Below are 16,367 nucleotides of genomic sequence, written 5' to 3' on the forward strand. Positions count from 1 at the left end.
GTGAAGTAAAGCAAAAAATAGAGTATTAGAAATTATCCTCAAGGGACAACTCTGTATTACAAAACATATTCAACTATTTCAAGTTGTTTTTATAATTTTATACTTTATATTATTTTTTAGATTGCGTCCATTTAGACATATTTAATGCATTGATAACTGTAAAAACCGAGTAAGTTTGTTTTGTATTGGCCATTAAATGATGATGATGTTTTTGTTACGTAACTCCACACAGGATGCAGGTAATTCTGCGTGATTATACAAGTTAAAAATAAAATGTAAATTTTTCGAAATTCCAACGCTTTAAGGTCGATTTCAGGTAAGTAAGTTAATAAACTAAAGGATAAATAAATATTTTTCTATGGAAAAATATTGTTCTATAGGAAAAAACACAATGGATTGTTAACCCTATACGAACTCTATGACAAGTAAAAGTGGTGGGCGTCGCCCATCTACAATTCTAAATGCAGAATGCCGCGTCTTAAGAGGAAGCTACAAGCCAAAAATATGTATATTCTTTGTTTGCCTTATTTCGTGACGAATACACAGGTAATAGGCATTAAAATCGCTTGCAAAATGGATTCAAGAAACACTCGATTTCATGCGCAAAAGTGGTTTTTATTTATTTTGTATAAAAATTTATAAGTACGCAAAAAATTAATCAAAGGAAACTGTCACAAATAATCTTACCCATAATATGTTATTTTTTAAAAGTTGATTCATTTGTGCATTCATACATTTTTATTGAATAAATACATTTTTTAGTAGGTTACATTTATATTTTATATGAAGTAAATAATTTTTTCATTTGAATTCTCCTCAAGAGAAAAGATAAGAAAAGCATCAATTTATATAAAGCATTTTATTTGGTACTCATAATGTAAACAAATTCGTTATAAAGATTAATGGAAAATCACTATTTAGCACTAATTGAGCTTCGCCTTAAGTCTGAGTTCTGTTGATTTTATTTCCGAGTAGAGCCGATTTTCCGTCAGCACATATACGTCGTAATGGGGTAAAATATGGTAGATTGTAGTTCATAATGTTATAATGCAAACTTATTAGATAACTATTTAAAATTATTGTACTGTATGAATAAATATATAATTACAAAAAGTCTTCTGTTTTACAAGTCCTTAGGAGGAACCTAGAGTTCAAACCCTGTTGATATAAAAAAGCTTAAAACAATTAAAAGTATTTTTAAAATATGTAATTATTTACTTATGTATATACTTTTATAAAAGTATATAAATATGTAATTATTTACTTATGTATATAATTTTATAAAAGTATATACATAAGTTACATTTTAATTTAATATCAAAAAGATTTAATTAATTAAATCTGTAATATCCTTAGTTTGAGAATTGTAGACGTTTTAAGTCCCGCGCGCGTCCAGTTCAAGTAACTTCGCTAGTATTTGTCCACCGAAATAAAAGTTTATTTATCAAGTACCAAATACCTAACGACCGGCGGACTCCTGTCGACCCTTACTACGTGTTGCCGTTAAATGCACGGCGAATTTGGAGAGTATGTCCAACTTTTGGTAAAATTAATTTTAGTTCTCAATAATATCAACAGATGTAGCAAACGCAAGAAGTGAAATATATAAAATTGCTATCTTAGCGACAATCAAAACCCTATGCGCAGTTGTGAAAACTAAAAAAGGAGGGTGTTACCCAAATCGCAATTCCAAACAGCGTATGCTGAGGCTTAAGATTATCCACTTTCAACATCGAAAAACTCTATGTAAAATATTATCGTATTAATCAAAGTGCAAAAATGCATCCATGACTGATAAAAAATTTAACGGAAAAACCTGTAATAAAATATTTTCATAGGTTCAAACGTGAATGTGGACCAGAGTTGAAAATACCCAAAAGATATGAAGAGATTTTCAAATTCCCCACAAGATGCTTTACAATGAAACAAAATTTTATTGAAATTAGCAATTTTTTTTTATAATCTAGTCATTTTCGGATTTTCTCTTTCGTTCAGGCTTTAAAAATACTTTTTTTTCAAGATTTCTTTCAAACGTAAACGAAATACATGTAGTGCATTCGCATAATTATTGTAAATATAATTTTTCAATATGGTTGGATAGAAATGCCCAGAATCCCAGCATTTTCCCCACAAAAAACCCAATTCATGAAAATCTTAGAAATTCCCCACAATTCAAGGAATTCCCCTCGAATTGGCAACCCTGATGTGGATGTTATAGACAGCGTAGGCAATAGATATATTACTCACGTAGACTGGTTGTTATGAAACTGCAGGTTCAGTCGTACCAACCAAATGGTGTGTTTTAATGGGACAGTATTTTATTAGTTAACCCAGTACCGAGATAATGTGCAATAATGAAACATAGATAAGTACATAAACCCAAATTTATGTATGTATTATGCTATGTATAGACACGCGAGTCGAACTGCCGAACTGAACCTCGACTTATGGGAAAGGAACAAAGCAACTGCAAAGGGTGCGAAACTCCACTAGCAGTTGATTCGTTCCTTTCCTCCTAATTCGTGGATCGGTTTGCGTTTCGGTTCGCAAATGTATACGTACCATTAGATGGTTAAAATGAGATTATTTTACATCTAGCCAGTTTTTTGTGAATACCGCATTATCCGGAGACAGTGGGACTATGGTATCCCAAATTGGTATGTGTAGTGAGGTTGAAGGGAGCGGGGAAGGGAAGGAGATGCGAAAATTTTGAGAAGCAACTGGTTATTCAGATCTTGTCAACAAACACGACTAAAGTCATATCAAGCAACGTTTCGATTTTGAATGATGTTGTTTCACCGGGGCGATACTGAGATTATCTACCACTGAAAGTTGAAAAAACTTTACCCAATCATAAGGTACAAAAACTTTACCCAATCATACACAAAAAAAACAATGTGGAAAAATTACAAATAATGTCACCAAAAGTGTAACCTTTCAGTTTGTGTTTCAAAATTAACAGGAACATGTTACGTTCAAGGGTAATTTATTGGTGAATAATTTGTAAGACAGGTAAACTTCAAAACCGTTAGTTCCAGTTAGAGTGATAAACATTAAAATTCTAGTTTCTTACGAAAAATATCAGGTAAGAAAAACTTTTAAAATAATCTCCATCCCGCACTTAATATGCCATGTTACTCGGCCACAAGACATAATACCCCAAAAATAAATTACTATAATAATACTTTAGGCCATGAAATTCTCAAATCATACCTGTTCATTAATTAAATTAACCCATGAAATATTTTTTATAAATGTTTTAATAATTAATAAAGAGATTTTAGTAATAATTGGATAGAATATTATTTGTGAACAATTTGAGCAAAAACCGGATTGTAATAATTTTATCAATACACCTACGCCATCTGTTGATTGCACGAATAATTAAATATTCTACAATGGTGAGAAATTATCATTTTAGGTAAGATTTTGTATGCCTATTTAAAATTTCTTTGGTTATAAAATATAAGTACATTGGGAAAGTTTGATAGATTGCAATTAACATAACCTGGTAGCTTAGTAAGTATTGCATCGTTTAGAGCCATCTATTGCATTATCATGGAACAAATTAATAAGACAAGGTAAGTGTGGACATTTCAATAGTATGAAGCTTTGTTAGGCTTTATGATAAATAGCAAGGTGAATAAACAGATGCTTATTGTAATAAATTATAATAAATTAATTTATGAAAATAATTTATTTGTCTGTATACTGTTCGTGCCAAGATGTTCATTATTCCCTTGTCTTTTATATTATTAGTTCCTATTATGACTAAAAGTGTAATATATAATCTTACCTCCCGGACCAGCAGATTTTTTAGGAGACGTATTCCACTGGTGTCGCACCTTCCTAGACCAGCTAGCCGGACTACGCTTCCCTCTTGACCTCTCTCGCTTTCTGTAATATGAATAGTTATTAATTTATTGATCAAAGGCCGAAGCTACCAACGCTTTTAAAACGTTTAACTGGGTAGATAGCATAAGACAAAATGTAATGAAAACAATTACCGATCTAAATAATATGTAACGTAGCGGTAACTTACATGATTTTGCTTGGGTCAGAAGGGTCGACAATAGTTTCATCTTGATCAGACATATCCACCCAATCATCACTGCGGTCACTTGAACTAATCTCACTCGGTGCATTGCCGTATATGGTGGCCTCTGACCTGATGGAGCCTGAGCTTACTATGGATCTTTGACCATATATACTGTTTGTCTTGTTCTCACTTGATATTGTGGAACCGGAATAAGATTGGCTGAAGTTTGAGATGGAGTCAAACGGAATATTGGACTTGATCAAGAGTTGTGGAAGATATTTGTTGCTTGGTTTTTTCCTCATTTTTATAACGCTGTGTGGACTTCCAGGGATACTTTCGTAACAGTTGGATTCTGATATTGTATCACATGGCTTTATGGTATCATAAATATTTTCGTCGCAGTTACATTCATCATAGTTGATTCCATGATCGTGATCATTATAATGAGAATCGCCATTTATACAATGTTTACTATATTGTAGTTCTGAGGTTGGTTTTGAGGGGATACTTTCATAAATGGATGAAATCTTTTCATATCCCATTGAATAAGTTGGACTGTTTGATTTCACTGGGGAGTACGCATCTTTGGTACTTGTATTTATTTTTGAAGAGATAGCGTGAATCAAGGATTGATCTGTTTTAGTTTTTGCATTTCCTTTTGGAGCAGTGCATATCTCATACCCATCATCACTATCATTATTATAGAACTGCTGTTCATTTCTTTTACTTGCACAATATTCATAGCTGTGACTGCTAGAGTTATCATCATCAGTAAGAATACTTTCGGCAAACAAATATTTATATGAAAACTGTTCTTTTTCTTGAGGAACTTCAGGAAGGGGACAATTACTTTTATTGTGAGATTTGTTTGAAACTTCAGCCAGAGATTTCTGGGAATCTGTTAAATCACTTCTATAAGGTTCTAGCGGTTCATAGCCTTCATCCAAATTTTGTTGATATTCGTGTTTTATTATATTCTCCGTGTCGTTTATCGCCACTTCATTGATAGCTTCTACAATTTCATCATCAGATTTGATATTCAAATTAAATGCTTCATTGCAGAAATCTTGGACAGCAATAGAAATCTTTTCCTTTTTTAAGTCTTCAGCAATTTCTCTCTTTTTACTATCTAATAAATCATCTGTCTTTTTCAACAAGATTTCAAATGATGGAATAGATTCCTCTTGTGGGGTATTTATTTCTTTTTCTGAATCGCATTTCAAAATAGCAGTTGACGGTCCCACAACATCATAGAGGTCATCATCTTCTTCAGTAATCAAATCAACTGCAATTTCATATTCTTTGGAAGGAATCAAATCCAGTTTAGAATTGCTACGCCACAGGAATGAATCATTGGGTTTAATTCTTGCACTAACTTCTTGATATAATTTTTCATCTTCAGTAAGAGAGTCAAGTTTATCATCATTGCTATTTGTGGAAATTGTTTCCTTCTCTAAAGCAATCTCCTTATCAACATCATCAATAAATTTTATTTCAATACCTTCCATTATTTCCACTAATGTGGAAGTTGAAGAGGAATCAATTAAAATATCAGTTGTGTTTGATAGTTGCAATTTAGGTTTATTCAATATTCCTTGAGAAAATTTAGCCTTGTCATAGATAAATTCCTTTTTGGTTTTAATTTCAATGGCTGTCTTGACAATTTGATCTGAGACAATTTCTTTTGGAAGCTCATTTACGGCAATCTCAGGATCTATTGTTGGGAAATCTAGTGAATTTGATTTTATATTTTTGAATTTTTGTTTGCCATCACGTATGACAACATTTTTTGTTTTTGACAAATTAATTTTCTTTTCGGGAATTTTAGGCTTTTGGACAGGAATCAAATCTTTATTTGTATCCAATTCTACATTACTACTGGGATTTTGAATAATTGGTTTAATATTGGGGGAAATAATTTTGACATCATCAATAGATAATTCTGGTTTTGTATGTTCAAACTTTTGGATAGCGGCTCGCACATTTACAGAATGTCTTGTAGGAGATGTTTTGAAACTGGGTTTTCTCTTGACACTATTTTTAGGTTTCCTCAACTCCAGTGTTTCTGAGGTGTCAGTATCATTTTTGTCTTTGATATCAATGGTGCTATTTGATTTAGTAGAATATGGAGACTCTACTTTTTTATTTAAGTCATGAGTTTTTTTTTTAATTGAACTTTTCTTTTTAGGTAAATCAGATTTAATTCTTGATAATTTTCGATGAGCAATCGGAGATTCTGGAAGCACTTTATCAATGGAGGCATTACTGGAGGACCTGCTTTTCAAACTTGTTCTTCGTTTCACTGATATTTTATTATAGGTTTTTATTTTCCCATTTACGTTTGAAGGAAGGGTAGAGGAAGTTGAAAACACATTACAATGTCTATTTTTGTTTTTGTATAGTTTAATATTATCATTGACAATTGTTATTTTAGATTCCTGTGTTATATCTTCATTTACTTTGATCAGCTCATTAAATTTCTGAGTCAAAGTGGCCACTTTGTTGCTGGCTAATACTGGCCTCCTGTGAACTGGAGTTTTTATTTTGAAGCTTACTTTTCGGGATGGATTGAGGTCTTTAGAATTTTTCTTAGTTAATGCTGTGTTTTGAGAATTCTTTTCGGAAAGTTTAAATTTAGGATTTGGATTCATAAATTCCTGATTCGGAGGTGTTCCTCCTCCAGTTACCCTGGAATCGGTGTTGTTGGATTCCATCATATGGACGTGCTTACACTTTGCATTGATCTTTTTCGAAAAGGAATTAGAATGTGCTGCGTTTGGTACTTTTCCTTCATCGCCTTTACCCTTTAAAGTATTCAATTTTTCAGCTTTTTCAGAGAGAGAGGCTTTTATACTTTCCGAGTACAGAAATGATGCCTGGTAATCTTTTAATGATTTATCAGTCACATTGTTCTCTTTAGGGCCACGAAAATCACCTAAAAGATTTTTCGTATTGGATATGTTATCTATTCCAGTTGGTTTACTGACAATCGGAATTTCATTAATGATCCTCATGTGTTCTACTTTAATATTTCTTTTCAGAGGGGAAGAATAGGCCTCTTCCTTCTTATTGTCGCCCAGATCGATGAGTTTGTGGAATATGCTCTCTTTTCCAAACGTTTGGGGAGGTTTCTTCACGAGAGATTTGATGTGATGGTTGAGTTTCTTTTCCAGGGTTCGGTGAGATGGATCACTGCTGTTTCTCATGGTGCTGCTCAGGAAAACATCTTGGGTAGTGGTTCCTCCTCAAGTATTCAAAAGCTGTTGCAATACCTGAAAGAAACACAAAATATAACTTATTATTAATTCGGAATTCAAAATTCTATAGTACGGCCTGTGGTGATGTGAGCTTCTGTTAACCAAATTAATAAGTGTGGAAAAAGCTACGTTAGTTCCCAATTTTTTGTGTAATCATGTATAATTTTATGTTGGCTAACGCCCATCGCTATTCGTTTGTTTTCACGGTTTAGAAGAAGTGCTTTGAAAGTGTTTTTAAATAATCTTTTTTTACTACGGTACCATGATACACGTTGAATGCATAAAAATATTTAGAAAAAAACAGGCACACTGTCGATTGCAAAATAAATCACAAACATCTATTCATCATTCACCGCCTTTGACTTAACGACGTATAATTTCCCGATTCGGAACACCCATGAAAGGCCCAGCACTTCGACTGGATCGTCGACTAGCCGTGGTCGGCAGTTGAAAGTGCCTCCTAATGGGACCACCTGACCAGTGTTGGTGCCCGCAAGGGCCCGGGGCTCGCTGGAAGGGGGGCGGCACCCACAAAGGACCGGCCATCCGATAAACAACAGTGAAAGTCCCCATTTCCCCGTGGGGCCTTCAGGCATTCTCCCCGACATCTGTTGAGAATTTAAATGGACCAAACAATTGTACGGTCTGGTCTCGACAACTATGCACTTTCTCGGTATATCACTAGTGTGGCCTCCGGCAGTAGCGGCCAGGGTCCCTTTGGAATTCCAACCTGAGTAGATTATATTGGAATAATGTTTGATTACTTCACGCCTACGTGATCGTGTCAACAGTTGAATAGAACGAAGCAACACACATGATTCTAAAATGAATCCGACATTTCCCAAGAGTGAAGACACACATCAAATAATAACTAAAACTAAGTTGAGAAAACTAAGAGAAGAATCTCTAAATAGTATAAAATAAAGTCTGTTTCTTTGTGCGTTTAGTTCTTCTAAACTTGGCAACGGATTTTGAAAACATTTCACTATCATTTAAAGAATTTCTTCCGGAAGGTTTATATATATGTATAATACATGCCCTTGAGGTGATTTTGCACAAAAACGGAGCTATACAAATCATCCAAATATTATTATTATATTAATATTTATAGAAAGTCGAGAAAGGTCGATGTTTTGTAATGAAGTCGTAATTTTTTTTCCGGCGTTTACATTGCTAACGCTGGCTAAACCTTATGAGATTCATCAAAATAATGTACTATGAAACTGTATAAATTAAAAAGGTCTCAAAACCTTAAAACTTTACCCCAAACAATTTATAATTCCCTGAGCAACTCCGGGTACACGTCAGCTAGTCTGAATACTAACACCAGGAATATATTCAAATGGCAGGATAAGAGAAGTCATAACATTGCGATGATAATGCTATGTGGTGACTGGGACATGGCTTATCTCCAGGAAGCGCCACATGATTGGAAAATGCTCAGTTCTTATCGAGGAAATGCAAAGTTCATTTAATCGTGAGTCATTATTTGTTGATCTTGCTGTCACAATAAAACGCATGATGTCTGTGATTAAGGACATAAATAATAAATGAAACAAATATAATAAATAATCTCAAAATTAATAAACAATTATGAATCAACCGACTCGTAGAGAAACCCTGAAACATGAATAAATGCATACCTAACTAATCATAAAATTACCACCTACATAGTCTAAGTACTTTCACGTCATCCATATTTTGTTAATTTTAGTGGCTTTTTAAAAATATTTATTTACATTACGTACACACAATAACATTGTTAGGTTGCCACTAAACGTTGATAACACTAAACATTTAAAAGGTCGGTAAAATTCCTACTAGTTTGGTACCATTGGCATATTGGCAAGTAGGTACCATTGGCAAGTAGGTACCTACGGCTGAATAATCTGCATACAAAGACGAACCCATTGGCTGCTAGTTCTAGTCCTATTTAGTTTCATACTAACCTTGATGATACCTTAATAACGACGAATGTAAAATGTGGTAAAATGATTAGCGTAGGTATGTTTGGAAAGTTTGTAGGTTTTATTTTTTTATGTGAAACCGCACAAGAGTCCCAACTACTCCGAACCATCTGGAACCAGTGAAACGATGGCATCCCCAATAGGGGTATGTTGTGAGGCTGAAGTCAGTGGGGAATTGGCGAGGGGAAGGAGATGTGGAAGAGGAAGGTGTGGAAGTACCTGGCTATTCAGATCTAGTCACCAAATACGGCCAAAGCCATTTAAAGCAACGTTTCAATTATGAATTGTCTTACACCAGGGCGATACTGACAGTATCTTCCACGTGGAACGTGCCGCAAATATACTATAAGTTATTTTGAAATTTGTGAAATAACACGAATTAATCAAATAAAATTTACTTGCGCACGCCGGTATTTGATCCTGCTTGCTAGTCGAGAGCCTTACCCTTCGACCACGGAGGCCGTCGAATCGGGGTATTGCCATTGTTAGAACCTAATGATAAAAACTTATATATGTATATTATGTTGGTGACGATGATTACTTTTCTAGTCCAAGAAAGAACCGTACTTAGTAAATAACGCTCGAACATAGAAAATAATGAGAGGAAGCTACTATCATCAAGACAAAAACTGATAACCACTAGCAGTACAAATAACATAACAAAACTACCCAATTGTCAGACGAATATTTTAACAAAAAGCGTATCGAAAGAGAAAACCTTAAGAGAAATTTCAACACAAATATGATATCAAGCCATTTTGAAATTGCCCCGGGAATGAAAATCTTATCTAAATAAAATAGTATTTAATAGGCAGTTATTGTTTTCACTTTTCCATGGGAGTTTTCCCACACATTGTCGCATTGTTCCACACGAGTGAATGCACAATACGCGGTGGCCGAGCTGGCACTGCTGGCACTTCTGGCAGCCACCAGGTACAACAACAGCCATCGATAGCACGTAGAGAACGAGACTTTTTGGCACATGCGTTTTTGCCCGCTTCAATTATAGTTGTGCCTGTGGTCTGATTGGATCAGATTATTTTTTCTCCGGTTACTGAAAGCGAAGTATTTTTTCCCTGGGCAAAAAGTGAAATTGAAAGAGAGCCAAGAGTGGACGAGAGGTCTTTACACAAATTCAATTCTCGGCGAGAAATGAAGCGTTAAATTGAGATGGACAATCTCAAGTTATCGACATTCGCCAGTCACTTTAATGTGTGCTGGTTTACGCGAACTTGAAAGCAATTTTATTTGTTGTATTTTTTTACCTTAGTGAAACTAAATGCGACGAAAACGAGCAAAGTTGTTACAGACTTCGATTAAAACGAAAGTAAATAAAAAATTTTTCAACAAATTGTTTTTGAAGGGGAAAAGGGTTTCACGAATTAATAGCCAACCAAGTGCAGGTTACCCAAGTTGTAACGAATTGGGCGTCAACGTCCTAGAAATATGTTTCTAAAGGAATTTCTAATCCCACTTTCAACAGACAAAAGTCATGACTGACCTTGAGGAACACCGCAGAGCTAGACAACGCTTTATTAAGCACCATACCACGCATACCTTTCGGATTATGTAACTAAATATGATAATTTACTGGATAATACTGCTTATTTCTCTCTAATGTCATAGAATCAAAAATATTGCATGCATTCCAAAGGAGGGATAAGAACAAGTTCTATTCAAACCAATACCGTATTTCGGTGCATACTTGTATGGGTTATCCTATCAGTCTATTTATTACTGGCAATCGTAAAGATTCTATCTATGTATCGGAAATCTAATCAGTAATATTTGAAAAATATAAAGATTGAATTCCTCACTAACTCTTCTCTATTGGTGGCAAAATATGATAGGGGTTTTTCAATGCGTGTTATTTTGAATACCGGAAAGTTTTTTTACAACACGAAAATCATCACGTCATTATATTGTGTGAAGGTAATAACACATATTATGGTCATCTATCAACTTGTGTGTACACATATAAAACGAAGCTATGTTGTAGTCGTAGTATAGAATAGAATGACACCTGATCTCGCCCATATTGCAGAGCTAGGAGGCGTCGCGTAGCTGGGCTGCAGGTGTGCGAAAGTTGCCAAAGAAATGATGGCTAACAATAACAACTAACAATGCAATGCTCCCAAATAAGCTTCAACAAAGAGCAACAACGACGAACTGGACAAATTATAAAACCTAATGGATGCCGACAGGTAATAAATATGTAGATTGTAGATGATGGATCATGATCTGCCTGAGGGAGTGTAAACATTGGTTGTTTCATTTGCTATTTTTCAATATCATTGGTCTAACAACTTTTGGAATAAAAATATTAATACTAACAGCCACTAATAATCGAAACCAGAATATAACCAAATTGATGAATTCTCTACTTCGGACGTGATTTTGTGCAAACATTGAATCAGGCATTGGTCATTAATCATTAGTCTTGATGACTTGAGGTTTAACATAAAATCGATCATTTCAAATATGCAGTAAAAGCCGACCAATTTACAATCACAGTTTATATATAACAAGTCTACCACAAGAGAAAATTTCGAATGTAAAATTTATTGACAGAAAGGCAAATTTTCATTTCGTGTTTGGATGTTCAATTGAACAAGACTTATTTACTTGTCGAGTGTTGAATGGAGATGTATGCGGTCTTCGCACGTCCAATCCGCACTTGGAAAAACCGGGACATAAGCGCTCTGCTTTGGCAGGTATGCTCGGCACATAAAGACGCTCGACAAGGTGAAATAATGGATGAGAAATCTTGCCGAAATGCCTGCAGAATTATAAACTAGAAGAAACCTCGCCTTCGGAGAACATTTTAAGCTCAGTTTCATACGGAAAATAATTTAAATCATCGGTCAAAACCACAGACATAGGAATTAATAGACGAGAAGATAATGGCGAGGGGTAAAATCAACTGTTGAAGAACGAAGGGGGTTAAGCTGACTGTGATTCGTCAATAAATCAATCTGACAGTAAATAGGCATCTCGCATTATAATATCACCATTTAGTTCTTAAAAGTAAAATCTGCTTTGAATGAATAGACATTTTTACATGGGAGCGCAAATTACTCGCCACGTTATGAACTAATTTGCGAAGTCCAAATTCGGCAAAGTAAATTTCTTCTGTTTGCAGAGTCGTAGTTAGTTTCAGAGTATTTAGTTAAGACACTTTTACAAATGTTTCATAATTTACTTACCCCAGTAAACAACGATGAGCACACTTGAGAATCGCTACATTGTGATGTGATAGTATATGTTTCTAAAACTGATCCATATAATACGGTGTGAATAAGCTTAAAATAAAGTAAAATAATGCTTACTTATGGAATGTAATACGACAATTGGGTTTATTCTCTTTTTCACATCTATTTTTACAAGTTTTCATATCACAAGTCAACATTTTGCCGTGTTATTTCGTAAAATGAACCGATGATGCCTCGACCATAGTTCGCACAAGAATGATGACGTCACGTTTTCAAATTTCATTTGAGGCCATACGCGAGCCCAGCCGGCTCAATGGAACCGGTATGGGGAGTGGGGATAATACGCTTTTAATCACTTAGGGCAGGTCTACTAATATTCATATGTCTATGGTCAAAACCTTCACACTTTCGACTAATTCTCGAATCCCAAGAGTGCGTTTGATTTTTTCGTAGAAGCAACAAACACTAGTACACTTTCCCTCTTAGTAAGCATGTCTTTTGAGGCTTCAGTAATGTCATATGATATTATCACATAACACCGGCGTGCAATGAATGACAATGTAACTTCCGAATATAACATTTCAAATTAATGTCTCCACTCCTTCTCTAAGGTTTCTTAGGTAACCGATACTTTGAACAGCGCATTCATTGCACCATATTGCTTTTCAAATAGGTAACAGTACGAATAAACTATTAACGCGAAGCTGGAAAATTCTACAACGAAGCGCGTGTGTTCTTCAATATTCTGTAACTAGTTACGTTAGGATTTACTTAACACAAAATATGGGGAGATACGATACGGAGCGAACCATGCGAGGTTTGAATTTAACTTCATCTGAACAGATAGTCATTTTTTCAGTGAGTGTAAAAAAATGTTATTTATTGTGTCTATGATTTAATAACTGGTAATTGATTAGACGGCTGGCACCTGGCAGGTAATGTGAGCTTCAAGGCAAGCCAGCACGCAGTGCCGGTACGATGAGCAGAGGTTAGGTATGCCTAAAGACGAGAAACGGACTCAAAGGTCGCGACAAAAACAATGAACTCGTTTTCTCCGTGTAGTTCGAAAAAATATGCTTAGTGTGCAATTCATCATACAATACCGAATTTTGAAATAATTTAAAATATTTTAACAACGACGGAGATTCATAACTGATTCTATTTACTTAACGAAATGGCTGAAAATTACTTTGTTTGAAAGCCATTCCCTCAGGCAGGTATAGATCCCTACAAATTGCGATGATGCCTTCTTATCGGGGCTTTAGAATCATAATGTGGGCTTGTATGTGTACAATGTGTACATGTACAGATGTACAGGTATCACTTAACTTAGTATGCGCAACAGGCGTCCTGCGTGAATGCGCTTTGGCTCCTAGTCGAACTCCATAACCATAAAGGTGTCACCAAACAAGGCTCTACTCTTCCATTGATTTCGAAACAATAAAGATGAGCGGCAATCAGAATGTAATTACATCAACCCAATATTCGTGCGACACAACGAGAACAAAGCACAGTATTCTCGCTGACAGCGGAAATAACAAATAATAACGATTCTCAAAACTATCCGACCGTTTCAGTTTTCTTTGTCAGTGTAAAAAATATCCGGCGAATCGATACTGGGAAACCATCTGTGGTCGCGAAATTTAGAAAATGTCGACGGTAAACACGTTTGCAACATAATCAACCAAGATGCGAGGAGGTAGATTGTCAAATTGTCAACAAAGAACGAACCTATTATTATCTCTATTTACTCACATCGGCGAGCGCACCGTTATCACTGCTGTGAATACTGGGCCACTAGGCACTACGTACTTAGATATCCGCCTACCTATTGTATTTAATTGAAATAAAATAATGAATAGATAAATCTGAAGAATGTTGAATAAATTAACCAAGATGGTTATTTCAAATGTGAGTATGTCTGTGCGACTCAAATAATATGTCAAAATGAAACGTGATAAGGCATACAAAATTATAAATTGCAAATTAAAAATTAAATGCGTATTTGTTTTTCTGTACACTGGAGCATGGGAAAGTTTAAATTTGTCGCATATTTTTTAATGCCTAGATACGAAAGCGAGAAATTGTTGTGTTTTTTCTTTGGCGTAAAGAAATTTATTTGAATATATATTATGTATGATAACACAATAGCGCGGGTAAGAGCTACCTATATCAAATACAATAAATAAAAATCACAGTTTTGAATACTTTTTCGATATACATTATGTTTCAAATCTTATTTGATGGATGTTCAACCCCAATAAAATCTATGATTTCTTTTTTACTTCATTACAAATAAAACCCGGTAAACTACTAAAACAGTTTTTAAAAAGCACAATACATATTATAGAGAAATACTATCTATGTCCCATCTTATAAATCAACCCTTAACTATCTTGTTTTGTTCATTCCTTCTCATTTTACTACCATAATAATTAATATTAAACTAGGCACGAACTTCGTTAAACTTTCATAAAATAAGATTTTTGTGTAACATGGGCCTTATTTTCTAAAATTCCGTGCTTCACAGAGTTGGCAGAACGTTGATGTTCTGGAATGGATTTATATTCATAATATATTCAGTAAAACACTCTCTAGTAAAAGTTTTCCCATGGTGTGTCTATTGAAATCATAACTGATTATCTCTAGGAAGATTATATCTAGGTAAAATTCCAATGAAGGTGAGTTGTTCATCAATAAGTCGTGCAATTAATTAGCATAATAAGATATATCGAGAACGTTGATGAAGATCGTTGACGGGATATTCCCATGTCTTTTATACTTCCGGTTTGGTAGGTAGAAGTTTTTTTTTATAATCAGATTTTACTGATCTCGTTATACATAAATAACTTAACCACTGAACGCCACACATTAATATACCCAAGTAGAATGTGTATATATGTCGAGAATGTCTGGTTCTTACTCGACAACTTTTCAAACTAGTTTTTGCAACGCCCATGTAGAAGATTTTATATAAAACCTATCCCGTCACCAATCAAATGGAAAACCATTGATTTATTATCGACAGACCCATAAACAATGCTCGAAGAAGAAAAATGTTATAATTTATGAAATCTCGTGTAACTACATTGTACTGGTAATGTAAACTAATGAAGATAATTCAATTTTAAATTAAAACATCAATTGGTAGAGGCGTCTACAATTTATATAATATCCGCACAATTACATAAATGATCGATCATTAAAACCCATTAAAGCTCAAAACGCATCAAGAAAACTTTTCTACATATTTTCAAAAAATGTCGTAATACAGTTGTGAACGCAGCTGCTATACTATTCTCAAGATTTTGAATTTAAAAAGAGCCAGCCATAACAATATTCAGCCATGCGCAAAAGGCAAAATGAACGCGACAAAGGGGCATCATTATACTTAAAAATATGTGGATGGTTGGGTGTGTAAGAATAATTTTAATATTATTTCATGCGATACCAACGGGTTGCAGTAATTATTATTATAGCAATATCATTGTAATGTAATATTATTTATGGATACCAATCTGTAACGTCTTACCAAGAAGTCGTAACAAGAAAATATTATATGCCTTGACCAAATTGTACAATTTTTTTCTTTATTTGTTCACATATAAGATCAAACATTTTTAGAAAAAAAAACTTATTCTTACAGTGTTACAACATCTAAATCATTCAGCAATAATTTTAATTCTTTTACACGGTGTGATATTTTACGAGCCATTTGTATTTGTTTTGGCAGAAGATTAAATGTACGCGGACCAATAACCACCGCGGACCATATAAAAATTGTCGTTGACAAATCGTTAAAATGTTTATTAAACAACATTCTGCTTATCTAGTAAATATTATAACAACAAAAAATAGAGTTCCTGGCAACGTCGGGTTCGGACCGCTACTT

General features: G+C 34.4%; 1 protein-coding gene across 3 annotated transcripts in view; it reads right to left on the reverse strand.

Moving 5' to 3' along the window:
• Exn (Ephexin) overlaps positions 1-16,367 on the reverse strand; it is an 84,469-nt gene that overhangs the window by 23,152 nt on the left and 44,950 nt on the right. For 2 of the 3 annotated variants that reach the window (XM_089635079.1, XM_089635078.1), the window contains 2 exons: positions 4,043-7,311; positions 3,797-3,897 (listed from right to left, as the gene is read on the reverse strand). In XM_089635079.1, coding sequence (XP_089491205.1) covers positions 3,797-3,897; positions 4,043-7,245 — 3,304 coding nt within the window. In that variant the 5' untranslated portion in view covers positions 7,246-7,311. Of the gene's footprint in view, positions 1-3,796; positions 3,898-4,042; positions 7,312-13,804; positions 14,061-16,367 lie in introns of those variants that run through there. The other variant, XM_089635080.1, reaches the window with a different exon arrangement.

Source organism: Hesperophylax consimilis, chromosome 8 (assembly GCF_061612785.1).
Source record: "Hesperophylax consimilis isolate HC1 chromosome 8, BYU_Hcon_1.0, whole genome shotgun sequence".
In the NCBI taxonomy this organism is placed as follows: Eukaryota; Metazoa; Arthropoda; class Insecta; order Trichoptera; family Limnephilidae; genus Hesperophylax; species Hesperophylax consimilis.